We start from the raw sequence: 27,248 nt of genomic DNA on the forward strand, positions 1-27,248 counted from the left end.
ATAAAAGCAAAAATTATGCAAGATTCAAATCTTGGTGAGTTGGTAAATGAGATGAAAACATGCCTTTTCTTTCAGAGCTACATAATCACCATAAACCTTTCTTTCTTCCATGTGAAACAAAAATAGAGATAATCAAGTATAAGCCAAGGCAACCCCCTCAACCTAGTGAATATAACGAACAGCTCCTTTTCAGTTGAAGGTTTATTATGGGCCAGGCACTGGGCAACTGCTTTGGAGACATTAGTTTGTTGATTCCCCCTAATGTAACAACTCTATAAAGTTACGATTCCCATTCTATAGAGGAAGAAACAGAGAGCCAGAGAGTTAAACCTAGCAAGTAATTGCTGAACCAGGGTTTGGATTTCTGTCGGATTAAAAGCCTGTGCTCCCAGCCCTACAACTTAGTTGGGTAGGTCCCCCCTTCTCAGAGCTCTGTGGGCAAATTGATTGAAAAACTGAACCGTTAATTTTGTTTTGTAGAGTGTCCCGGAATTAATAAAGCTCGAGGAGTGAGGCTGCGGCTCCTCTGTGGACTAAGTGTGTGGCATCACTGCTTAGGTCAACAAGTGCCTGTCGGGGCCGGAAATGCCCGTGGAGCAGAGGGCCTTTGAGTCCCCGGGAAGGACACCGTGGGCTGCACCTGAAGCTGCATGTTTGTCTGGGTGAGTTCTTCTGCTTTCTTTTCCAATGACATCACCCAGACCTTCCTCTTCTGTCTGCAGCGGGTGGCAGCTGCCCGGTTCCGTTCCAGAAATTTCCGCCGCCTCTCGTCGGGATCCTCGTCCACCACCCTTCGCCGGCGCCCCCCTGTGGGCTGGGGTGGCTGTATTGTCTGGGTTGGCTGCATCTGTTGTGTTGCTGGTGAAACCTGCTGAGACGGAGAGGGAGGAGGTGATGGGGATAGGGAAGGACGCGTTAGGTAAGGGAAGAAACCCAAGCTGATGTTAAAATGCAAAGCACAGAAAGTCTATTGCTTCAGTCAGCATATGAGACTTGCCTCCTATGAATGAAATAAATGATGAAATCACACACAGAAAAGAAAATATAAAGCATCACTGACCTATATTCTGTGATGTGTTGGCAAGATATAGGAATGACTCGTGAAAAGATGTAGTCAGATGGATTTTTCCCTGACAGGCATTTAGCCGAATCATGGTAGAGGAAACATTTATTTTTCTCCTTCAGCTATTAAAAATGTTTTACTGACAGTGTGTTTAAAAACTTTAAAGTAAGGGCCAGGTGGGGTGGGAGGATCATTTGAGGCCGGGAGTTTCAGACCAGCCTCGGCAACATAGCAAGACCCTGTGTCTACAAAAAAAATGGAAAAATTAGCCAGGCATGGTAGTGCGTGCCTGTAGTTCTAACTACTCAGGAGGCTGAGGTGGGAGGCTTGCTTGAGCCCAGGAGGTCGAGGTTGCCATGAGCTATGATCGTGCCACTGCACTCCAGCCTGGGCAACACAGCAAGACCTTGTCTCTAAAAAACAAAAACAAAAACAAATAAACAACTTTAAAATAGCCAATGTATGGCTACAGGGTGAAAACAGAAAGATCAGGGTTATTATTACAATATGGATGACTCAACTGTCATCTGCAGAAAACCTCTGAGCAGGTTGTGGGCTCCTTTCATTCTAACAGTGGTAAAGTTGTGTTCCTAACACACCTCTGGGACATCATTGCCACTGTGACTCCTATCAAAAGAAGCCCATGAAGCCAGGAAAGCAGGTGAAATCCTATTTTGACTATTTCACAGTTCTTAATGCAGAGGACTAGACGGACCTGCACACTCCAACTGGGCCTGCCTGCCCCTCAGAGGGCTCACCAGGGTGAAAGGAGATCCAGGAGAGCTTTCTAGGTGATTGGGAAGCTGGGCCTTTGAAAGCGTTAAATTGATGCCTGAAGCAGCACTGAGCCCTGTCACACCCTGTGTGTATGAGATAGTGAGAGTTGCTTGTGCATTACCATACACTTACATTAGAAGGAAATCCTAAGAGTGGCAAAGCACTTTATTAAAAAATTTTACTATGCTTATAGAGTTCTTGCAAGGTCTGTGTGGGACTCAACAACATCTAAGGCTTGGAGACCCCCACACATACAGCTTTATTTCTATTCATAAGGCAGACACACAGCACCTTGTGAAATTTCTACGACTGACTCTTTATATGTCTGGACACCTAATGCTTTCCCTCATGCACTTCATTCCTTCCTCCTCCTTCATTTTCAATAAAAGGTGGTTTTTTTTTTTTCCTCTGCCATTTCTCAGTCACTCAGGTTTATGACTGTAATACCTATAAAGTTGTTTTACAAGAGACATTTAACCTGCAGAAATAACAGGCCAAAAGTTTTAAAAATGAAGCTCAACAATCTTTTCTACCACATTCCAGCACTATGATTGAAATCAATCAGAATGACTGTAATTGCACTAATAATGGCTACTGGTTGACATCAGTTGACTGATGGTGATATATTTTAATCCAAAACTCTATCAAACCTTCTATGACTAACTGTAAAAGAATCAGGCCCAGGGTTGAGGTTGAACTGCATCTCAGTAATTTTATGTAAAGCAAAGACATTTTCTTTTTTTCTTGAGACAGAGTCTCTCTCTGTCATCCAGGCTGGAGTGCAGTGGCATGATCTCAGCTCACTGCAACCTCGGCTGCCTGGGTTCAGGCGATTCTTCTGCCTCAGTCACCCAAGTAGCTGGGATTACAGGCACCTGCCACCATGCCTGGCTAATTTTTGTAGTTTTTAGTTGAGACGGGGTTTCACCATCTTGGCCAGGCTGGTCTTGAACTCCTGACCTGGTGATCCACCCACCTCGACCTCCCAAAATGCTGAGATTACAGGCGTGAGCCACCACACCCGGCCAGCAAAGACATTTTCTAGAACTGTTTGTTGGTGACTATTTTCCTCCCGATTATAGAGGAATAACAAAATAAATTAACTGCGTAAGGTCTTACTCATCAGAATTGCTAGTGAAGACGTCATCCTTGTTATTGGCAAAGGCTTACCACTTGCCATTTTGGATACTAATTCCTGAGCTAACTACTGCAAAGAAAAGCATTAAGAGGGAATGTGCTAACTGCTTGGATATTTTTGCCTTTAACTGTTTCCTTTTGTGAATTATCATCTCTTATTGCCAGCCCCAGACAAAACGCTCAAATAGGAAAAAAATGTTTTCAAATCTCCATTGCAGGGACTTATCTTTCAATTCTGTATCCTCCTACCCTAAGTTTAATCAATGTAGCCCATGACACTTTTCATGTGTCTTCACCCAAAGGCATAAGTGACGTGGTTTCAGGTGTAATGTAGGTTCAGGATTGGTTAAGAGAAATTCCTTGAAACCAGCACTCTACAATTACGTCCTTACACTCAGGAGGAGCACAAGAAGCCAGGAGAAAATGCAAATACATTCCTAAAACCAGAATCTGTGTATCTGGTAATTATTGTTGCTTGTAATTTTATTTTTAAAGCAGAATTCTCTTGGCATAGATGCTCTGAAAATTTTGATCAAAAGTAATCAATTATAATTTCAAAAAGGCAGAATTTATTCCAAATCATCTTAGAATCTCAGAATTCAAAGGATTCTATTCCTACTTTCAGATAATCATACAATTAAGAAAAATGGCAAGATCTCAGTAATCAGCCAAGTTAATACAATTTAGAAGTGGTATTTTGGGATACTGCCTAAATGATCTGGTTCAAATTTTAGCAAGACCAACCTGGGCTCTTTCTTTTTAGTATACAATTAAAAGAAGTAACTGTTCATGAAGCTAATTATAATAGCAATTAACTAATTGCATATACAATTGGCCACTTACTGACTTGAAACAGAGGGCAACTGGCTAATTGGTAATTAGCTAGTGAATGGCTTTTGTATTCAAAGAATTGTTATATAACTTGCCCTGTGAAATAACTTGCCCACAGAGGTGACCAAACCTTGATGTTCTTGTTTCCTTATAAACTAAGTACCTATGTTAATCAATTTGACCATTGTTGACTTTGTAGTTTTTTTTTTTTTTTTCCTTTCTAAATACATGTTCTAGTATGGCATTTGACTAAAAATGTGACCAAAAAGGTTCTCTGGGTAACATTTGATTGCTATACAATTTGCTAAACTTCTATTATTTTGGTTTGGAATAACATATTTTGAACACTGTGCCAAGGGCTTTACAGAGATTCTCTTATTTAATACTCAAGAGCCTAGAGTTTAGTCTACTATTACCCAGCCCCATTTTACAGATGGGAAAACTGAGGGTTAGAGAGGTCCATCGTTTCTGTTCACAATCACACAGTGAGGAAGCCAGGAAACAAGTTAAGGTTATCTCACTCTAATGCTCAATTCTTATCACAATGTAGAACATCTCTAAGGACCTTGCAAAAGACAGTTTATCTAATGAATAGCTTAGAGAGTTGCTTGTGCCTGACCCATTCTGTGGATAGCTGTCCAGGTTTGGTGCATGTTAATGGAGGGGGGCTCAAAAAGCTGCCTGGTGTAAGGTCTCGTCTCCAGAGGCAGACGACAGAGGAGACGGTGAATAAGTGTTATTTGACGGTTCCACGCTTCCGACACCCTTCTGATCCAGCTGGTTGGAAGCTGGCAGTGTGGACTGGGTGGAGGGTATGGATGAAGGTCATTCTGCTTGAGGATCCAAAGTGTCTAGGCCCAGCCATGCTCCTGGACATGCCCTTCATCCACTTACTAAAACTCACTCCAGTACAGGACTCGCCTCTCTTCTTGGCCGTGGGTGACATAACGTCTGCCTGGTCCCCCAACCCTCTTTCAGTTTTGTCTAAATGCTGGCTTTCTTTACAGCCACTCCTGGTGACTCTCCCCCACTGGGATTTGGCCTTTCTCTTGGTCTGATCATCTACATAACTTGGCTCTCTTTCTGTTCCCTCCAACGCATTTCTCATTCAGGGGGATGAGTCACCTCTCTTCACCATTTACACAGCACCTTATGCCCTAGCATCCATGATGGAGCTTCTTTGTCTGCCTTGAATTGTTACTCGTTAGATTTTTTAACATTCACTGTTACTCAGAAGATTGCCTGTTGTATTTAACTTCCATTTTACAGGTGACAAAATTCAGTCTCTATGATGTTTTAAAACAGCAGCTAGAACCAGGGTTAGAATTAACTTGTTTTTCTCATTCTTAATTCGCATCTTTCTTCACAAATTTAAGTTCTTCCTAATCCATTGATTCATATTACTTTGGGGAGGGGCTAACTTTCTGACATACTGCAGAAATAGATTTTGGAGAACTTAAAGTTTATACTTGCCCTTAGAGACTAGACCTGACATTATTTAGTATATTATTTATAGAAATTATGATCTGGTAGGGTCTTATGGGCAAGAGTTGCCTCCTAGGAGATAAACAGAGCTCCCTAGAATGTGAGATAGAACACCTGGGCTTGTCAAACGAGATTGCTGCAAATGACCCCAGCATTAGAGCTTGTACTGTTAAGAAAGAGAATAATAAGGGGAAAGAGATCACAGAAAAGGCCTACCTGTGCTTGGTTGCCGGTGTGCAGGGGCGGATGTGGCGAGGTCTGGTGATGTGCTGGGTGTGCATGAAGGTGGGAATGGGAGTGATGATGTGGATGATTCTGCTGGTGATGGGGTTGAGGGTGAGGATGGTGCGCTGGGTGCTGGTGCTGGTGTGGGTAAGGGTGGTGGGGTGGCAGTGTCTGGTGCTGATGTGGGTGCGAGTGCATGTGATGGTGTGGCGTCTGGTCCTGCCGGGAGCCCATCATCTCCATCATGTGTCCCATGGTGTTCATGTTCCCATTTGACATGGCAGCAGGGTGGTGAGTCAATGCAGCCTTCAACCTCTGAAACAGAACAAAAGGGAGGGGAGGGAACAACTGAAGTCAGTCATGTACATGATAGAGATTTAGAAGCAAAATGACTCACATTTTCAATTCTATATTTTAGATACTATTGCTAATGTTTCCTACCAGTAGCTATCTTGCTACCAGTACAAGATAGCTTTTGTATTAGTTTCATATTTTCTTACATATTGTGGTCATTAGGAAGGTCCATGTCAGCCAAATAGGTTAATTCAACTGTCAAAGCCAATGGACAGGATATCCTATCAAGAATTACACATTCTACTAAAAAGTATTTCCTATTATCCAGTCATGCATTATATCGTATCTACAACTGAATGCAAGCATACACCAAAGAGCACCATTCAATATGATAATGCCATTGAACAAAGAGCCTCCATCTGGTGTGCCACTGTATTTTGTTTTTTAATTTTTTTTTTTTGAGACAGAGTCTTACTCTGTCGCTCACGCTAGGGTGCAGTGGTGCGATCTCGGCTCACTGCAACCTCCGCCTCCTGGCTTCAAGCAATTCTCTGCCTCAGCCTTCTGAGTAGCTGGGATTACAGGCATCTGCTGCCATGCCCAGCTAATTTTTGTATTTTTAGTAGAGATGGGCTTTCACCATCTTGACCAGGCTGGTCTTGAACTCCTGACCTCGTGATCCATCCGCCTTGGCCTCCCAAAGTGCTGGGATTACAGGCGTGAACCTCTGCGCCTGGCCAGCCACTGTATTTTGTAAGAGTCACAAGAACAAATGCTCTTGCTTCTCAAAAGATTTCTCAGACACAGCGAATAAATAATTTCAAAATTTAAAATGTAGAGAACTAATCTGATTTCAGGGCTTAAAATTAGAGTTAGTAATTTACAAGCTTTGGAGGTAATGTGTAGGTCTTTTCTGTTACCAATATCTTTCTTATGGTCCCTTCCAATACTCTAATTTTTCTCACTCAATAGCTTTCTTTTGACTTTGAGAAGGGAGTGAGGAAAATAGAAGAATATGGAGTATTGCACCTCCTTTGATGGCCACATCAACCGGCCAGATATATTTCTAACACAGAAGCATTATCCATTCATAAGCAGACATGCACACAAATAACTTGTACCTAAGTCTAAAGGAAGGGTCAGCAAACTTTTTCTATAAAGAGTCAGACAGTCAATATTTTCTTCTCTTATCTTCTCTGTCTCAACTACTCAACTCTGAAATTGTGGTGCAAAAGCAGCTGCAGACAATGTGTAAATGAATGAATCTGCTATGTTCTAATACAACTTCAGGGACAGGAAATCTGAATTGCATATAATTTTTACATGTCATGAAATGTTATTCTGCTTTTGATTCTTTTTCCCCAGTCACTTAAAACGTAAAAACCATTCTTAGTTCATGCACTGGACAAAATTAGGCAGCGGGCCAGATTTGGCCCTTGGGCCATCATTTGCTAACCCTGTTCTAAAGGTTCAGTTGATAATCAGCTTAGTCCCAGTGTCTTCAAATTGTTTCTTCTGTGACACAGTCAATTATCATCATATCCCAAGGGGCACAATATGCTAAGGACTGTATAATGCAGTTACTCGTTGGAAATACATCTTATGCAGAGATGATTGTCTAATTGGCAAGCTCCCATTGGCTTCATGAAGTATTTACCAGGGGACTCAAAGTTCTCTCCAGATTTATGTTCTTATCTGATCCATGATAGTGGTGTATAATTGCTGGGCAAGGAAACAGTTGTATTTAAATGATGATCAAAGCTACCATGCTCTAACATTGTACAATATTAATGATTCTCAACCGGTTACATACACTATTGAAAAATACCAATTCAATTAATCAAAATCCTTAGTTAAACATAAAAAGCCTCTACCTGCTAAGAACAAAATAAATAAAAAACAAGAGGAAAGGATGGTAGACTGTATGATGTTAATATGAGATCATTTCAAATATTTTCATCATCCTGATTCAGTAACCACATAGTCCATTTCTCACCTCCTTCATGAGCAACAGATACTGCACAACAGCTACTCAACTTCGTAATCCTGAAGAAGTTCAGCATCCTAAATGTCTGGAAAAGATGAGATGCTGGGTGCTGGGTATTGTGTTTCCTTTTTTTTTTTTTTTTTTTTAAGATGGAGTCTTGCTCTGTTGCCAGGCTGGAGTGCAGTGGCATGATCTCACTGCAACCTCCACCTGTTGGGTTCAAGCAATTCTCCTGCCTCAGCCTCCTGAGTAGCTGGGACTACAGGCGTGTGCCATGATGCCCAGCTAATTTTTGTATTTTTAGTAGAGACAGGGTTTCACCATGTTGGCCGGGATGGTCTCTATCTTTTGACCTCGTGATCTGCCTGCCTCGGCCTCCCAAAGTGCTGGGATTACAGGCGTGAGCCACCATGCCTGGCCATGTTTACTTCTAAACAGAAGAGTGAACTAACACTTCTCATCTCCAATTTTGAGCAATGATTTCATTGTTTTTATAAAAATGCTTATTATAAAAATTTAAGCAATGCTTTGCAATGAAGTCAGCAACAATGAAGCCAAACGCGTTGTTTATATCTGGTGGGTGAACAGCATTCCAGACAACTCTATATATGTATATGGAGAGATGAAAGAATAACTAGAATAATTTTATAACTGTGGAATTAAAATAGCATGTAATTATAAAAACTTTAATTTGACTATGGCATAGCAAAGAAATGAATATCCGGGAAATTGCTGGGTTTTAGATACATGTTTCTTTACCCCAAGAAAAGTTTTTGGATGATATCTCCGAATTTAAGGATGAAAAAATATGAAAAGAGGTTATGTTGAAATCATCATGCCTTTTAAAAAAACTGACATGATGGAAAGTATGGATGGACTTTCTAAACTATTCCTTGTAATTTCATTACTATAAAAGTATACTTTTTATAATAAAAAATCAATTACTACAAAAATATTAGACGAAAAAGTAAAAGCCACTTGCCTAGCTTTCTCCCCTAAACCCCAGTCCCGTTCCTCAGATGTAACCACCACATATCCTCAGACATTTGCTTTGCATTTATTAGGATACATTTGTACAAGCCCTTTTAATACATCGTTTTGTATCCTGCTTTTTGTCCCTTTAGCAATATATCCACAAAATAGGTAATAATAATGGCTATCATTAACTAAGTACTTGCTATGTGCCAGTTCTTGTTCTATATGTTTTACAAATATCAAGCCACCTAATCCTCAGAACAACCCTGTAAGGCTAAACGAGGGGCAAAGCCACTCTACCTCCAAAGCTTGCTCTCTAAACCAGGAGAGAAGGTGCCACAAGCCATGCCATTCACACTTTGCCAAAAACAGAAATGAACTGTGTTTTGCCACCGCCCCATCATCAAAAGGAAAAGCAGAAAGAGTGAGAAGGGGCTAGAAGAGCTGACAAGAGGAGATGTTATTGCTGCATGGTCCAGCAATGGCCACGTGCAAGTGTTACTCAGCACACAGCTAGGGACCTGGATGCACTCTTTCTGAAATTTAGTGGAAGGGAGAATGGATGGTAAAGAATTTTCAGGAACTTCATCTGCAGCAAAGAAAGGATTATCCAGGGCTCAGCATCTTCATCTCCCTTGTATTTGTGAAGAATTGATACTTACATTTCCCCAATCCAAAACACAGACATGATAAGGGCCATGCATCCCTTCTCCCTGCCTCTACTTCCTCACCCTTGGCTTTAACCCTTGTAAGTCTGTCTAATGCTTAGGGGATGAAGGTCAAAGCTCTTCATATGGCCTAGGTGTGGTCCCTGCAGGGCATGGGCCTGCCTTCCCATCAGCCCTTTCTCTTCCCACCCAGCCACACTGACCAACATTCAGTGCATCATGCACCCCCAGACATGGGGCCTTCGCATTTCACAATCTTCTTGCCTAGGATGCTCTTTCCCTTTCTTCAGACATTCCCTTTCTTCAGTCCAGCCTTCTCCTTAGTAAATTTCTCCCTGGTTTCCTAGTGTAAACCAGTTCCTGTTGTTATATGATCCTAGTAGAACCATATTTCTTTTAAAAAATAATTTAGTTTGTAGCTATATACTTGTAGTATGATTATTTAATTAATATTCATCAACCATCTCAGATTGTAAGCTTAGAGCAGAAACCATGTTAGAATTTGCTCAGTGTTAAATTCACAGCTTTAGCACAGAGCCTGACACATATGATACACTGAATTCATATTTGTGGAATGAATGAAGGAATGAATTAAACTGTCTAGGCTTATGATAAATGCAGCATTTTAATCTTGGATCACTATATCTGCTATTTATGTGGGAGGATGATTTTATTAGTCAATCAAGGTTAGCAGAATCAACTACAGAAGTCATGTAGGCAGATGGGCTGTAAAAATACAGTCAAAACAGTTTCCTGCTCCACACCCTGCCTGCCCTCTAGAAAACAGTAACAGAGAAAAGAAAACAGAAGTAAGTAAGAGGAATGCCTGTTAATTTTATCTTGATGTATTTTCCTTGAAAATTTGGCAAGGAAAATAAAAAAAAATCTATGTAGGAGTGGGTCATTGTGCCACCCCTTCAAAGCTACAAACAACTTTTCCACCTTTAATTAGGAGCAAATGGAACCTGACAAATAAATATGATGCACCAGATCTTCATCTCTCAAATAATTAGCTTATACTGTTAAGGGAAATTACTTGATGGCCTCAAGTCTATTCTTGCACTGTTCAGGCCAACACAATAATGCTAGCAATGCTTATAACATTCTACTTAACTATTTATTTACTCAACAAATGTTTATTGGGCTTCAACTATGTGCCAGGTACCATAATAGGCATATTGTTATTTGCCCACTATTTGAAGGAAATGGAAGATGCATAAAGCTAAGCTTTTTAAAACACCGGAGAGAAGAAATACACATTTAGATGTGGAGATGAAGATTTTTGATCACCCTTCAGAAAATCACAGGCCTCTGGGTTAAGTCTACCCTCTGAGCAGCAGCCTGTGTGAATGCAGTGAAGATAAGTGATTATCAAGCTGCTCTGCATATGCCACATTGAATATTCTCCGTGTCATTTCGAAACAGTTTGGGACACTCCTCAAAGTCCTAAGGAGCCTACTGCATCCCTGGATCCTGGTGCCAACAAGAGCCGCAGTTGCACTGTAAATCATTCAAATCTCCCAAATATAGAAATTTCGACTCCACTCTCTTAGGGATGATAAATGACCAGTAAATGGGTCTAAGCTGTATTTTGCAGAATGATTTTTCTTTTTGAAGTTGAACTGTGTCTTGTTTTAAATAACATTCCACCTAATGCCAAGAAAAGGCAAGGGAGAGAGACGAAAATTAATGAGCAAATAAACATATATTTTTCAGCTATAAAACCCAGGGCTATTACTGACATGACTGTAAGAAAGAAAGAAAAATGATTCTTGTCAACTTTCTGTCATCTTCTTACCATGTTCATTTATATGAGAGAAAATTAGGAGAGGCGGCGAGAAGCCTGACGCACAGCTAGTTTCAGTCGAAAGGGGTCATTTTCATTTGGTCCATGTATTTTCTAAGCTCCTGTCCGCTGTCTGTGATGGGAGGGTGGGCCTGCTGCCGGGTTCTTGGTAAGGAACCAACTATCCACCTCCTCCCATCCCAGTGTGGCCACTGCTGTCATGGCCCAGCCCTGGTCCCTCTTTAATTTCCCGTTTAGCTCAAGTTTGCATCATGGCATGTCGGGTGAAGCCTGGGTACACCCACACGTCATTACCGCCACAAGCATGCATGCTTGTGTGCCTGCGTGAGTGTGCACACACACAGCACACCCACCCACACCCACCCCGGGCAATTTATCTCCCATTAGCAAGTGGCTCATGCCAATTAGAAACAGTGGTGGAACTGTGAAAACATCACTTCTCCATCTTCGACAAGGCTGACTGCTTATGCTTTATAGATTCTGAAAGCTGAGCCGAATTATTAAACATTAATTGAAATTCAGTTGAGTGAGAGTGAGGAAGGTTGGAATATTCTTTCCAGAAAGGTTTTAATTATAAATGGCTGTTGGTTTTTGCTCCAGAAAAAAAATGTGAAAATATCAAAATGTAGTGTTTCTGGGTTGACCACAGAAGTAAGAGGCTGTCTACATACAAATATGACAAAATCTGAACTGATATTTCCTTTCAAATACAAAATAATTGTCCTCTGTAGCCTTTCCAAAGCATTACTGTAATTTCTCTTTTTTCACTTTTCAAACACAGTTGATCCACAAAAGCAGTCAACACAGGCTTCTGAATGGTCCAGTCAGTGGTTTGAGACCAAAAGCCTTCACTGTATGAAGTCTTCACTTCATTGCTTTTAATAGCAATGATTACCGACTTCCTCTAGGTATCAAAGATTTCTGAAATTCTTTCTGAATTACTAAAGAAGCCCAAATTGATATTTATCCACTGACTTTAACAACTATAAATGGCCAGCTTAGATCCCCAAATGCTTTCAAAACTTGGAGATGTGGCAATAGACAGAAAAACAACTGTTCCGTGCTGTGCACGGGATTAACTAAGATCATATTTGGCTTAATCACTTGGAATAAAATCTGTTCCTTTAAAAACTTTCATAAGGTAACTCAGTTTTGATGGTTCCACAATTTAAGTATTCTGATTTAGATTTTGGTTTGCTAATAAAACTTCAAATAAGTCCGCCAAGTTGGAAGGAAACATTACCCAGGAGGAAAAGGATTCCATAAGACCTAGAAAAATAAATATTCCTTTTATTTGTCACATTACATCATTCAAACTTATTAACTGAAGATATTAGAAAGGATATAATTAGTAAATAACACAAAAAAGTTGTATTATATATAAATCAATACTCTGGTCCATTGGCAAATGATACATGGAGTATCACAGGATGAAGCACCATGCTAGCTCACGAGTAAGGATGGTATTTCAGAAAAGTGGAACTTCAGCAAATCTAATGTAAGCAAGAAGAATTTGGTGCTTGATCAGACCTAAGTGCTAGGTGATACATATCACTTTGATGTCTAAAAAGTCAAACCCCAGAGACAAATCTTAGCAATTTCCCTGCCAGCCTTTTTCATATTAATATCTAAATCATATATTAATTACAGTCCTGTAAGAGTGAGCCTTTAATTTATTCTTGCTGAAGAAATTAATGAATGCACATTTATAGAATTATTTTATTTCAGATACCACTTCCTTGCATCTCTTATACTCAGTGGCTGTCTTTTATAATTCAGCAGGAGGGTGAGCATTTTAAGAGGCTGTGCATTTTAGCAACTTTTAGAACAAACTGCTATCCTGAGAGCCAGAGCTAGTCTTAGCTCTATTATAAGGCAGCTCTAGGTCCTTAGAGAAGTAAACCACTTAGCGCCATGTGCCTTCATCTATCTAACAAAGGAGGGCAGGATTCTTCATTCCCTATTTCATCAGAGAAAGGATCCAAGTCGAGGTTTACTAAGTAAAGAAATCTGTTGGAGAAATGAGTTGGGTCAATGTCTAAAGCAAAGAAAGAAAAGTTATCATTGCAGAGAACTTCTGAAAAACAACAGAAGACTTGGAGTGAGAAGTCTTGCTTTTAAAGCCTGGCTCCAGGATATTGGGTATTCACCTTAAGCTTCAAATTCCTCTTCTGTGAAATGGGGGTACATAATGAGACGAGAATCTGTGTAAACCATAAAGATATACAGCAGAGTCAATGGAACTGAGTAGAGTTGTTTTGTGGATGAGGAGCGGGTGGGTAGGGGTGAGGTTAACAATCAGCTTTAGATAAAAAATAAAGCATAATGGAATATTATTTGTCCATACAAAGGAATGAAACACAGATATATCCTACAGCATAGATGAATCCCAAAAGCATTATACTAAACGAAACAAGCCAGACACAAAGGGTCACGTTTTGTATGATTACATTTACATAAAATACCTAGAAATACTTAAATCATAGAGACAAAAAAACAGACTACTTATTGTTGGAGGCTGAGGGGAGGATCAAGTCACTGCTTAACGGTCCCAGGGTTTCCTTTTGAGATAATGAAAATATTTTGGAACTAGACAAAGATGATAGTTGCACAACATGTTGAATGTACTAAATGGCACCAAAATGCACACCTTAAAATGGTTAATTTGGGCCGGGTGGGTGCGGTGGCTCACACCTGTAATCCCAGCACTTTGGGAGGTCAAGGCAGGCAGATCACTTGAGGTCAGGAGTTTGAGACTAGCCTGGCCAACGTGGTGAAACCCTGTCTCCACTAAAAATACAAAAATTAGCGGGATGTGACGGTGCGTGCCCATAATCCCAGCTACTTAGGAGGCTGAAGCAGGAGAATTGCTTGAATCCCAGAAGGTGGAGGTGGCAGTGAGCCGAGGTCATGCCACTGCACTCCAGCCTGGGCAACAGAGCAAAAAAAAAAAAAAAAAAAAAAAAAAGTTAATTTTATTTTTTGGGGATTCTGTCTCAATTTAAAAATATTTAAAAAAATAAAGCAAAATGAGAACCTCTTCTGACAGTGGGCTGATACAGAATGCTTGACTTCATCTGAGACTTATTGCTATATATTTTGATGTCACCTTATGTGAAACACTGTATTATGAAACAATGAAGACCAAAAAGATATTTGCCCTAGAATGGCTAAAGTCAATGCCAGGCTTTTAGTATTTGCCTCAGAATTTGACTCCTCTGCCAGATACTGGTACCCTCCTTTTCTTACAATTCTATTATCTACCAACTGGCTTAGAACCAAAGAGAAAATGCAGAAGCCACAGCCATCCAACTGTGTATAATACAAAGCTAGTTGAGAGTGTTTAACACACTGGACGAAGAATCAGTATCCGCAAAGATCTTGTCTAATGAGAAATTTAACAGGAATCAGTATAACACCTTATGCTTGGTTAACAAAAACAAAACAAAAAGCATCTACTATCCAAAGCAGCTTAGAAAATATATAGCTTGGGGCTAACATATATATAACAGAAGGGTGTGGGGATTTTGACTTCATAAAGCATCATTATGCAATGCAGACATCAAAATAGCTGATGTGATTTTTCTGCTGTATCAATAAAACTAGAGTAGAGAACTCAAGAGAGTGAGTCCTGTTCTCTGCAGGGCCATAATGTGAACCATACAAGTCCAGATCCTTCACCTGCCTGCCCCCACTGAAGATCTAAACATCATATCTAATAGTGCTGGATTTTTCTCTAGGGGAGTATCCCAATTCTGAATTGATGGGCAGGCATGCTGTTTCTATTTTTCCTTTATAACACTGGGATGAACATCCCTATATACACATCTTGGCATGTTTGATGATTTCTAAAAAGTGTCCATTAGTTTTTTAACAAAATTGGATGAATTGATCCATTTAGTTGGGTTCAATTTCTGGGCAGAGACAGTGGTGGTGGTGACAGAGTGTGTGTGTGTGTGTGTGCGTGTGTGTGTGTGTGTGTGTGCAGGTGTGCACATGTAGGGAATGAAGGCTGGGTGTCTCTTAAAGGATATCTAAAGGGAATAAATGCTCTGACAACTTCAGCTTTAAAAAGACTTTTTGGGGGTCTGATTTTCTTATTCCATCAATATCCCCATACTCAGGTGAGATATTATAGATCCCCTGTTCCTTTCCGGCCACTGAGCTCCTAAAGCATTATGGCATAACCTCAGGTACTAATTTGAATCTAGAAAATATTATATCCTAGTTTCCCTGGGAATTTTAAAGTCACTAAATGCACAATGGATGTAGAATAAGTATTTGTTGATTGCCAGCCTGCCTGCTGCCTGAAAGTCTCCAGTAGTAGTGCCTAATTTTGTAATATCTTTGAAGCAGTGGCCTATAATTTTCTTTACAGAAAGAACACTTTCTGGTAGTGATTGCAGGGAGAATAATGCCCTTTGTCTTGCTAACAAACACTACTCACCTCTAAAATCTCAGCACCTGCAAACCTGGGTAACTTTAGGTGAGGGCTTATTTCCAGCTTTTATAGAAGAAGAAGGTTCTATTGGAAAAAAGTAATCCCTTGTTATTTTATTTTGGATGAACTTTTAATCAGAAACACAGGCAGTAACATATGTTAGAAAAATACATATGAAACATAGAACTTTGCGTTTATAATCCACCATGGAAAATCCATGCTAATGCAGCATTAACTTTGGGGTTTTAATTGCACAGAAGTCAGGAAATTCAGAGTTCAAGTTCCCACAGCAAACTTTACTCCACATGTGTATCACAGGGCCTTTCCTGAGTGTGTGACCTAATTATTTGGCAAAAAGGGGTGCAATGAATAGTGATGGATAGGATTTCTCTTCAATGTTACATGTCCCCAAATCTCAAGCAAGATGGACAGAGGGCAACTCTAGCTACATAAATGGCACCTTTTCAATGCATAGTAGTCATTGGGTATGTGCTTGGTGACGATTGTGACAACAGTCCCTTTGCAGTGTGTGCCACAGGAGGTGCAGGATTTGGCAGTGTGGTGCTCAGGTGGGACAGCCAATCGCTATCACATCACCCAGCTCTCTAGCACATCCTCCCCCACTCCCTTGGGAGGGTGGCTATGCTCGGCTCGCTTGATGGACACTGCCCCTTGCTCCATTCCCAGAGGGCATCTCAATAACTGATGCTTAAACTTTTGAATCTGAAAGTTTGACTAGAAAGCACTCAGGGGACTGGAGATGGAACCTTCTCCCCACACATGTCTACCCTTCCAGACAGCTGTCATCTGGTTTCCCTCCAGTTGTTGGGAAATAGCAAGATGTGTACCACTGGGCCTCTGTTGTAGACATTTGGTGTTCTGGCCAACAGGGCCTCAAACTCTTTCTAGTAAGAAGTCTCCTGGTTTTTCTAATGATAGGGTAAGTTGATTGTATGGAAGTTTAGATTGTCTTGTCCCTTGGTATCCATATCTGAGACTGTCTAATGTGCTTTGTGGGTGTCCAGTCCTGCTTTTTCTCCTTGGGAAAATAGTGATGGTATATTTGGGTCCTCCTTGCTATCTGTTGCCTCTGAATCTTACCCCTGCCTGAGACCTCAAAGTGTGGGGGCCCCCAGTACTCACCACTGATATGAGAGGAGTGGTGAGAGGGAGGAGAAGTCAGTGGGAGTCAGGGGAAGCAAGAGAGAGAGGGATTGCAATACTCTCTGATTCTTAAGCACCTGCCTTACTTCCTTTTTGGACTTTCTATTAGTGGTCCAAAGTCATCGGACCAATAGCCAAATCAACTTGCTGTGACAGTTCTACCATCCTGCTAAAGAGAAGGTCTGTCTGTGAGTGGTCTGGATCATATGGTACCCAACCCAGCAGTCACCTGACCACCCCAACAGCCCATTTATAAATAGCTCCTGGACTCTGAGCACAATGAGAATCCATGATGCCATTTGTCCACTGCCTGGTCTCCCTGAGCCAGACCTGTAGAAGCCTCTGAGGGACACAGGATGGAGGCCAGTCATCACTGATAAGAGCATGGTCTTCAGTATTTCAGGTAAACCACACCAAGGAGAAGAAAGCTGTGCTCAAGAAAGCCAGAACAAAAAATACAGAATCTTTTCTTCTTTCCCCTGCATGTCTACATTCAAGGCATTTAAAGAAGAGTCATTCATAATCTATTAAGAATCTGGTGCTGTGTGTGTGTGTGTGTGTGTGTGTCTAGAAAGTTATGCTTAAAAAGAGCTTTTGAATTATGCCCAAGAAGATGACAGTGCACAGCATTTCCAACTGAAAAATGAGGAGCAACTTCCTTCTGAGCTGATATGCATCAAATCATACTGGTTCTCAACCAAATTGTTAAAATTTCAGTAATAATCAGGTATTAGAAAATATTGAGCATTCTATGCTTTATTCTAGTTTCAGAGTTTTTCTAGTTTTGTTTTGTTTTTTTTCCATGTGATATGACAATTATTAATTATTTGGCAATTTTTTTTTTTTTTTGAGACAGAGTCTTGCTCTATCACCCAGGCTGGAATGCAGTGGCATGATCTTGGCTCACTGCAACCTCCACCTCTCACTTTCAAGCAAGTCTCATGCCTCAGCCTCCCAAGTAGCTGGGATTACAGGCACTTGCAACTATGCCAACTAATTTTTGTATTTTTAGTAAAGATGGGATTTCACCATGTTCACCAGGCTGGTCTCGAACTCCTGGCCTCTAGTGATCAGCCTTCATCGGCCTCCCAAGGTGCTGGGATTACAGGTGTCAGCCACCACACCCATCCTATTTGGCACATTTTTGACAGTAGAATCACTGGCCCTTGCTAAGCTATCTTTTTACATCTCCATTTCTATTGTCTTTATGGTGTACAATTCAATGAACCAGATATCTGAATCTACTATTTTACTGCCTACAACACAAGTAATGGGGGTGGTGGGGTGGAAAGTGTGGAACCATCTCTTTAAATCACATTGTCACAACTGAGTACCATTCTAAAAATGCCAAATAGAAAGCTTTCTGGTTGATTTATTAATTGAAAATGGCCTCTCTAAAAATTTATCTTCTTACAAGCTTAAGATATCATTTTCATGATCTGTCTTCCTTTCCAGATCAAGCAATTTCTTTTCTGACTCCAAATTTCTTTTAAGCAACTGCTCACCAGGGACTGACAATAATATGTAGTAGCTTGCCCTAAATCAGTACCTTGCAGATGTTAAACTATGAAATAGGTGACAAAAATTATTCCCTACCTTTTGGAGATGTAGAAAATTCCTGTGAAGAAATGTTAAGTGATCTCTTAGGAGTCAATAAAGGGAAGGAATTTGAACCTCCTGCTTTTCTTTGTGGTATGACCTACTTAGCTGGAGAGCCTCTTGGTTAAAAGAAAGATGGTGGATGATAAAGAGCAAGATGGGGAAGGCAAGAAGGAAGGTGAGAAACAAGGACAGACAGAAAGAAAGAAGACGCGTGAGAGTATCAAGAAAGAAAACAAGTCAGCTCTAGCTGAAGGTAGAAAACATACATGACCCAAGGGCACTGGTATTTATAAATGTATAATGATAAGGCAGAATCATTCCAAAAGAGAAGTGAATACAAGATTGAGTCAAAGTATTCCAAACTCAAAAGAAGCTCAATTCCTTTTTTTGGAGAATTGTCCACTCCACCCTAGTTTCCAGGTACGTTAATCACCAAAGGGGTATTATCAAGTGGGTTCCTCTTTTCACCATATGCCAGCAAGATTTGGTGTGGATTTGGTGTGGCAGATAAGGAAGGAATTGCATCCTACAGGGTTGTTTTTATATGCATAAGATTATGTATGGAAATTTTCCCACTTCTGTAAGGTTTTCAAACCGTAAGTGGTTAACCAGAGGCTAACAAAATGGTTAACCAAATGTGTCAACCGCTAAGCCAAGTGGAAATGGTGATGGCAGGTCTAGCAGTGGGGAGTTCTCCCATTTCTGTGACATATTCCAACCAGCCTGACTTAATATGAACAGCATCATGCTTAAGGAGCATATCTGTATCTGGAGAGCTCACAAAGGTGAAGCTCAACTTACCAGGGGAAGGGCCTTCTGCATTTAGTGACTGCTTCTCCTGCTAGGCAGATGTTGCTACTCTGGGTTTGGATTGAAACGTTTCCTCCAACATGTCCCCAAAAAGTGAGCTCACCACTTGGTTCTGGTCTGACTAACTGATGGGACCAAGCCCATCTGAGTGTGAATCTTTTTTAAAGTAGGGAGGGATTGTTTTTCTTGGTACTGATTCAGTGCCTGCTAGTTTTTCCCTTTCTTTTTTTTTTTTCCTGCTAAAATGTATCCTTTGATTGCCTTCCAAAGCCCGTTCACTATGGGAAGTAGATCATCATTAAGCTTCCTTGGTGAGACACCACATATTGCATGCTTTGCCAAGGAGGGCAACTGTCAATAGCCAAATACTCAATTTATTATGGTTGGATAACATTTGCTATGAGTAGGACTATTTTTTAAATGAACTGAATTGATTTGTATTATTTAGAAGCTTAAAATCCTTTCTGGAAAAAGGAGGGATATGTACTAAAATTCAATTTGTAAACAAAGAAATAAATAAATATTATACCATTCTGCAACCAACCCCAACTGTTTCCCTAAACAAAAGTAACAAAAAAGTTTTAAAATCAGTTTCCAACAAGAGAAAATGCACCTAAGTGCTTTCATTCATTCTATTCAAAAATGTTTAATTCAATCTGGGTCTACAACATTGATTTCCTTGGTGTTCTTGGGGTGGAAGATTGGACAGACAGAGACAGAGGGAAAATAAATGGAAACAGAGGCATATTCTCATTCTCCTAAGTCTCTTTCTTCTCTCACCCCAGGTTCTAAAATTTTGATCTATTTTTGTTTTTTAAATTTAAAGATAGAGTATGTATCATTAGATAGAAATCTGGGACTCTAGAAATGTGTGTTCATGACCCATGCTGATGAAACTGATACTCATTGCTGTATGAATCCACCTTCTGAAATGACAGTTACACTTCTCTTTGAATCCTAATTTTGAGCCTTGGTTTCATGTGCAGAGATGGTAAGTCCTACAAATGTGCTCTTTCTATTCCATTGCTCTTTGCTTAATTTTGATCTCACAGTTAAAATCTCTGTAACATCAGTTGTTAATTAACTATATTATCAAAAGGATGCTACAATAGAGAACATTTGATGGAGTGCTGATAAGGCAGGGTGTTTCCAAAGCACTTGCCATTCAAACTCAATAAATGGACCTATTGGGGAGACCTATTTTGAAACTAAGACATCCCTGGTGAGGATGGGGAGAGGGGACTAAAAGATACGGTGCAGCACTAGTCTGGTGGATTTCCTCCTAAATGACAGATACCCAGTTAAGAGGTGAACACTCACAATAAATCAACTTTGTTCATTTGAGAACTTAATGATTACAAAGTCATATCAGATGAAATCCACAAACCTCATGAATCAGATCTAATGCTTGCATTCAGTGATTCAAATAATACTTATAAAACAACAAACATGAAAACAAACTCAATGCAGTACTAGCATCTATAGTGACACATATAGGTGGTTTCTGTGTATTCTGAGAAAATTAACTTTTCAGGACAACTGAGTGAAACATTTCAAATGCAACTTAAAGTCATACTCTTCAGGCACATCAGAAAAAACAGGAGGACTCCCGTGTTAGGGAGATTAACATGGCAGATGCACATCTGAGATTCCACAGTCCCATGCCACCAAAATATACGTCAATGTAGGAATACAGAAGACGTAAAGCAACTGAATCTTTTACTCTTATTTCCCCTGAGGGAGCCTGGGTGATGTACAGCGTGGGCTGTGATGTACTGAGGCTCGTCATTAAATGTTCCATGGCCTTTTTTGTTTTAACCAGAAGAGGTTTTTAACCTGGCTTCACTTCAGCGAGGGTAATGGCAGCCTCCCTCCCAAAGATTCCTTCTACCCTTCCAACTGGCAAACACTTGCTTCATTTCCTCCTGTAGAATAAGAATCATGCAGAATGACTGCCTGAGCATGGCAGCTCCTCATTCTGCACTTCTCTGGTGTTTTGGAGCAAGTTGTTCATTCTTTCAGTAATTTGCTAAGCGTTTACTCTGTGCATGGTAAGAATACCAAGACAAAGATGATACTGCCTATTTCCAAAAAACTCAGAATGCAGTAGAGTCCATTGCCTGCGGTGCATTGTAATATGATAGATTAAAGGGATTGTTTCTGTTGAGATTTTAGAATGAGGTTAGATTGTTCTAATTTGAATTAAATAGATGGTACTATTGCTCTGGGGCTAACTAGTGTTTTTAGATGGTAACACATCAAATCTATGTAGTTAACCCTGGCCTAACCTGGTCATGGCTTAACCTAGTGGTTCTCAACTGAGGGCAGTTTTTCCCTTTGGGTGACATTTGGCAATATCTGGAGACACTTTTGATTGTCACAACTTGGGGTGGGAGGAGGGTGCTGTGGTACTGGCATCTAGTGGGTAGGGACGCTGCTAAACAACATTCTACAATGTACAAGACAGACTACCTGCCCCCTCGCCCCACAGCAAATAATTATCCAGCCCAGAATGTCAATAATGCCACAGCTAAGAAACGCTGCCTTAACCTGACAGCCAGGTTAACTAAACCATGACTAAACGACATTTATCTATGTTATTTATTTTATTACTTTGAAGGAGACACCACAGGACCACTATCATGTGGTATTAAAATTGACTGGTGTCAAAATTCAGCTAAATAACAAAATGTCTTTGTGACATATCCTCTCTGTCCTTAATGAAGTTCATCAAACCACTCTGTGGTTCAAGAATGGCAATGATGATAGCAGAGTTAAGAATCTAGTTTTCAAGGCCAGGCATGGTGGTTCATGCCTGTAATCCCAGCACTTTGGAAGGCCAAGGTGGGAAGATTGCTTGAGCCTAGGAGTTTGAGACCAGCTTAGGCAACAAGGCAAAACCTGTCTCTACAAAACATATAAAAATTAGCCAGGTGTGGTAGTACATGCCTGTAGTCCAAGCTACTCAGGAGGCTGATGTGGGAGGATGGCTTGATCCAGGGAGGTCGAGGCTTCAGTGCAGCCTGCATTTTAGCCTGGGCAACAGAGCAAGACCTTGTCTCAAACAACAACAACAAAAAAAAAGAATTTAGTTTTCTATAACCGTAGGATCTAATAACTGAAAGAGATGTAGAGCCCACCTGGCCCAAGAATATTTCATTTCACAGATTAGAAAACTGAGAGCCAGTAAGATTAAAAGCCACTGTGACACATGGCAAGTTTAAGGTTGAAAGTGTATTAGAACCCATGCCTCCTGATGGCCAGTCCAGGCTTTCTCTGCTGCCCTAGGGACTAGTCTGGCACTCAACTGCATCTAGAATACTAAATAAGAAACAAGGAGGAAGTATGAAAGTGCTAACAGACCACGTGCTATGTAATTTCCGTGGCATTGAGTCAATGTGTTTTGAGGCTGGGTCACTTCTTTTCAGGAGCCACAGAGACAGTGTCAGCCACCGGGCCACATGCGGAGGGGCAGAGTTAGTTAAATCCACAGGCAGATGTCTCTTCTCAGCTGGGGACAGGTGCTGTCCAGGTAGGATCTGCCAACCTTCTCATCTGCACAGCAGGTACGGGCAGACCCTAGAACTCAGGAGTGTTATCCAGGCCATCGCCCAATTCTCCCTGACCAACGGCAGCTGGAGAACTTCTCTCAGCTTTCTTCCACTGGCTTCCTAACATGGTTTTAAACCATACTCTGTTGTCTTTCAATAACTCCAACCCTACGAAGTTCTCCAAAAGCAATCGCATAAAAAGCTTTAGCCCTGACATTCTCTTCTCGGTGACTTAGTAGATATGCACATGGACTTTGGCTCATGGGGTGGGAGAAGAGGCACAGACTCCACTTGTTCACAGGAGAACAATGATAGTGGGCCCTGAGTTAGGTAGTGACTTTAACACTTTAATTTTCCAATAACACTCACATAAACCTTTTTAGAAGACAGACTCAACATTTTCCTAGTCAATAAGAGTTGGGAGGAGGATTTGCCTTCCATCCCCACCCTAGCTTTTATCTGTAAGGAATTTCAAGAGAGGGGCCTGGAAATATTCAAATTAAAGTACCTAGGTAGGCCGTAGGCCTGGCGCGGTGGCTCATAGCTGTAATCCCAGCACTTTGAGAGGCTGAGGTGGGTGAATCACCTGAGGTCAGGAGTTTGAGACCAGCCTGGCCAACATGGCGAAACTCGTCTTTACTAAAAATACCAAAAAATCATCCGGGTGTGGTGGTCCTTGCCTGTAATCCCAGCTACTTGGGAGGCTGAGGCAGGAGAATTGCTTGAACCTGGGGTGCAGAGGTTGCAGTAACCCGAGACTGCATCACTGCGCTCCAGCCTGGGCAATGGAGTGAGACTCCATCTCAAATAATTAAATAAATAAATAAATAAATAAATAAATAAATAAATAAATAAATAAAGTAAGTAAGTAAGTAAGTAAGTATCTAGGTAACTTCTCTTCTTTTCTCTACTTAGATCTTCTGTAAAATCCAGGGCACATCAAAGCCAACTTTACATTTTAATGTTCTGTTTTATGCTATTCATTTTCTTTGAAAAGGTGGGGAGAAAGGCCTGTAAAATGGGCAGCCATGAAACTGAATACAAGTTGGCTGTATCATCTTTCAGCCTTCTGACACTATCACTAATCTTCTTGAAACCATCATCATCTGTCCCCCGATGCCATTGGATCTGCCCCATGGGGGTAAGGGGAGGGAGGAGGCGTGATGACACATGACCATGTTCTAGATATAATGTAGAAGTCTGCTCAGAGGTTTCTGTATGGCCTTTTAAACAGGATCCTTATTGGAATTTTTGGATTCTGTCCCATGAAGTTCAAGTGCATTCTTCAGGGCAGCCGGTTACAGTTCCACAGAGGTGTGAATGTCCTGGAGTTTCACAAGCACAATACTTCACATTGTTGGGTCAGAATTACTTTAATTCCTCCCTCCACTGCCCCACCCCCACCCCATTAAGAAGCCCTGGATCTGCGGAGGGCCTAGCACAGCCAGGACTGAAAATGCCAATGAAAGCACAAAACCCCGCAGTAAACATTCTAGTATAAGAATATAATAAAACATTAACAAGGAGTGTGGGCTCAAGTTTTGCCTGATAGTGGTCAAGGTCTGACTTTAGCAATGACATGAAGTTTTCCCAGAGCTCTGTTTCCTGCAAAAAAATTGTCGCTTTATCCCATTTTAGGGCAGTGGATGAAAGTTCTCCTCCATACAGGCAGTGAAGAGCCTATGCTCTGGAGAAGAGCTCCTTCAAAATGTCTTTAGAAGCCCACAAGCCAAACAAATTGAGAACCCTGCATTCACGCAACCTACATCTGTTGCCAGTTCCAGGCTGTTCCATGCAGATGATTTGTATATTATTACACAAGGCGACATCCTATAATGCAAGCACCTCTAAGAGAATTATGGTGTTAAACTGGGACATACGGCCCAGATGCTTCTGGGCCCTGGGAGGTCTCCACACCACAAAGTAAGCTGACACAGAAAAGCCTAATGATGTCTACACATGAATTTAGCCTGATGGTGACTGTTTATTTTTCTAACTTGGAGAAACTGCACTGGGGATCATCAGAAAAATGAATAAAGAAAAGCCTCCTTAAATTGTACAGGACTATTAATAGGTTGCGTGATTCTGGTGAACAATCCTGAAGAACGGCTCGTAAAAATCAATACCTTTAACAATTGTGACTTGAAATGAGGCCCTAGGATACAAAGAAAAGAGGGTGGAGGGAGAAACTAAAGCAGGTTGCTAAGGTGCAAAACTGGGTGAAAAGCAAACAGTGCATCAGGCAGCCGCTTCGATTCCCCACAACTCTGGTGAGGCCTTTGCACTCATTCCAGAAAGGCCCAAAAACTGTTTGGCATTAAAGGCTGAGCGACAGAAAGCAGACATCATAACCCTTCGTTTCGCTCATCAACCACATCACACCCCCTCCCTTAACAAGAATCTTGTGGGCTTAAACCACAGGCTCATATCCGAACCTTTCCTGCCAGGGTAGCCGACAAATCTTGCTTTCCCACACACTGGCGCAGAATTTCTGCATCCCACCGCTGTGCCGGGGCTTAAGGATCCATTATCAGGGCAGCCAGATACGTTTCTCCACTCACTTCGACTGTATCCTGGACCTCAGCCAGAGTGAGAAGACCAGGAGGGGGAAAAAATCCTATAGCTAAGCAAACTGTGCAGGAGGGAGGGAGTCCCGAGAAAGGGTTAGAGTGGCTAATTTTCCCACTTTCTCCCTGCTGTGGTTAAAGCAGTGACAGATAATTTATCACACATTTTGATTGCACTCCAGCTGGCTGTTAAAAAAAAGAGTTGTTTATTAATTCAATTAGCTGACTTATTTATCAGGGCTGGGTCAGCAGGGGCAGTGAGAAGCCAAAGGATGCCTGTGTCAAGCTGTCTCTCTCGCGGGCCCTGCAGGCAAGTGGAAACATACATTCTCAGCCCCAAGACTCGAAGTGTCCCACGAGCTGTATTTACCCTGAATGCTTGGAGCACGACAAGGAAGCCCATCATTTGCAATGAAATACTAGAATAGAATGATGCTCCAAACAGGACAAAGTCATCTGAGTGACGGCAGTCATTACTGCTCATTACCCTTGCAGGGGCCACTTTCAGACACAACACTACGTCCTTTCTAGGTGCATTTTGGTGGTTGCTTTTGCTTTGTTCTCATTTGTTGGTGGGTATTTATTAAATATATATGGGGCTGCCAGTGTATCAGCACTCTGTCCAGGCCAGCATTGCCCAGGATCAGGAAATCATTCCTTCTGTAAGTGGCTTAAGAAAATCTATGAAAAGTTTATCAAGGGCCTGCTTCGTGCCAAGCTCCGTTTCTTGTACTTTCACTGAGGCTACCGGTTAGAGTGAATTCCCATGCAGTGGATGAGGTTTGGGCCCATTTTACCAGTGAGCTGGGTATGGGAGAGATTGTAATGGATTTACCCAAGACCTCCCCTAATTTCCCTCTCAATTCAGTGCAGCTGTTGGTGACTCTAGATGACACATCTTCTGCTAACCCTGTAGTAGCAAGTAGAGAAGAAAGAAAAGGAGGGAAAGATTTACTTTTTTTATTTAAAAATAACCTAATGGTAAGCAAATGTTATAATGCATGCATTTGATTTTGTTTTTATTCAGACTATGACAATTTTTCTCATGAGTCTTACAAATAAAGTGCTTTACAAACGTGAAGGAAGTCAAATTCTAGACAAATGTATAAGAATACTGATTGTCATGCATCATTTATTATAGAATAAGTGACATTGTGGATAAAAAAAAGGATGGTGAGAAATGAATCTAATATAAGAATATGATAAATATTCTGGTTCATCAGCTGGCTAATCAAGCAGCAAATGTGACATGAAAACGATGCCACTGATAAGGCCACATCAGTGACTTTAGTGTGGACATTGCATATTAAGGAGAAATGTGATTTTTGATGCTGTACTGGGGCCAGGTCTCAGGGGGGTGAAGTGAGGCACATGAGTATTTTATTGAACATTAGTATTCTGGAGGTGTATTTTGCTAGCTTCCCCATATCATGCTAACAGTTTGAACCTCTTTCCTGTTTCACATCAATCCCCAATTATATGGAAGCAAAGGTTTTTCTCAACTTCTGGAAGTGTCTTAAATCATCATCTTCCTTTCCTCCCTCACTCCCTCCCTTCTTTCCCTGTATCTTTCATGCACACAGTACCACGTTTGAGAATAAAACAAAATGTCAGGTGCACAGATAAATGGGTGTGGAAAAACTCGCAGCAGGATCACCTTGCTGACTCCTGGACTATCTGCCCTGCACAACTTATCAAAGAGCCTGTGCTCTTTGATAGTTCCCCTCACCACTGGCCAACTCAGTTTTTGGCTCTGGTTGCTGAACTTAGCTTTTCCCTTGACAATCTACTAATTTCTAAAATTTCCCCCAAGAAATGCCAAATCCTTAATGTTAGCTCTTTTTGATGATATTTCCAACACTCG

The 27,248-nt window shown here is 41.1% G+C and overlaps 1 protein-coding gene across 2 annotated transcripts in view; it reads right to left on the minus strand.

Moving 5' to 3' along the window:
* CREB5 (cAMP responsive element binding protein 5) overlaps window positions 1-27,248 on the minus strand; it is a 417,587-nt gene that overhangs the window by 15,852 nt on the left and 374,487 nt on the right. For both annotated transcript variants that reach the window (XM_023225914.1, XM_023225915.1), the window contains 2 exons: window positions 5,510-5,833; window positions 641-868 (listed from right to left, as the gene is read on the minus strand). In XM_023225914.1, the coding sequence (XP_023081682.1) occupies window positions 641-868; window positions 5,510-5,833 (552 nt within the window). The remainder of the gene's footprint in view (window positions 1-640; window positions 869-5,509; window positions 5,834-27,248) is intronic.

Source organism: Piliocolobus tephrosceles, chromosome 8 (assembly GCF_002776525.5).
Source record: "Piliocolobus tephrosceles isolate RC106 chromosome 8, ASM277652v3, whole genome shotgun sequence".
In the NCBI taxonomy this organism is placed as follows: Eukaryota; Metazoa; Chordata; class Mammalia; order Primates; family Cercopithecidae; genus Piliocolobus; species Piliocolobus tephrosceles.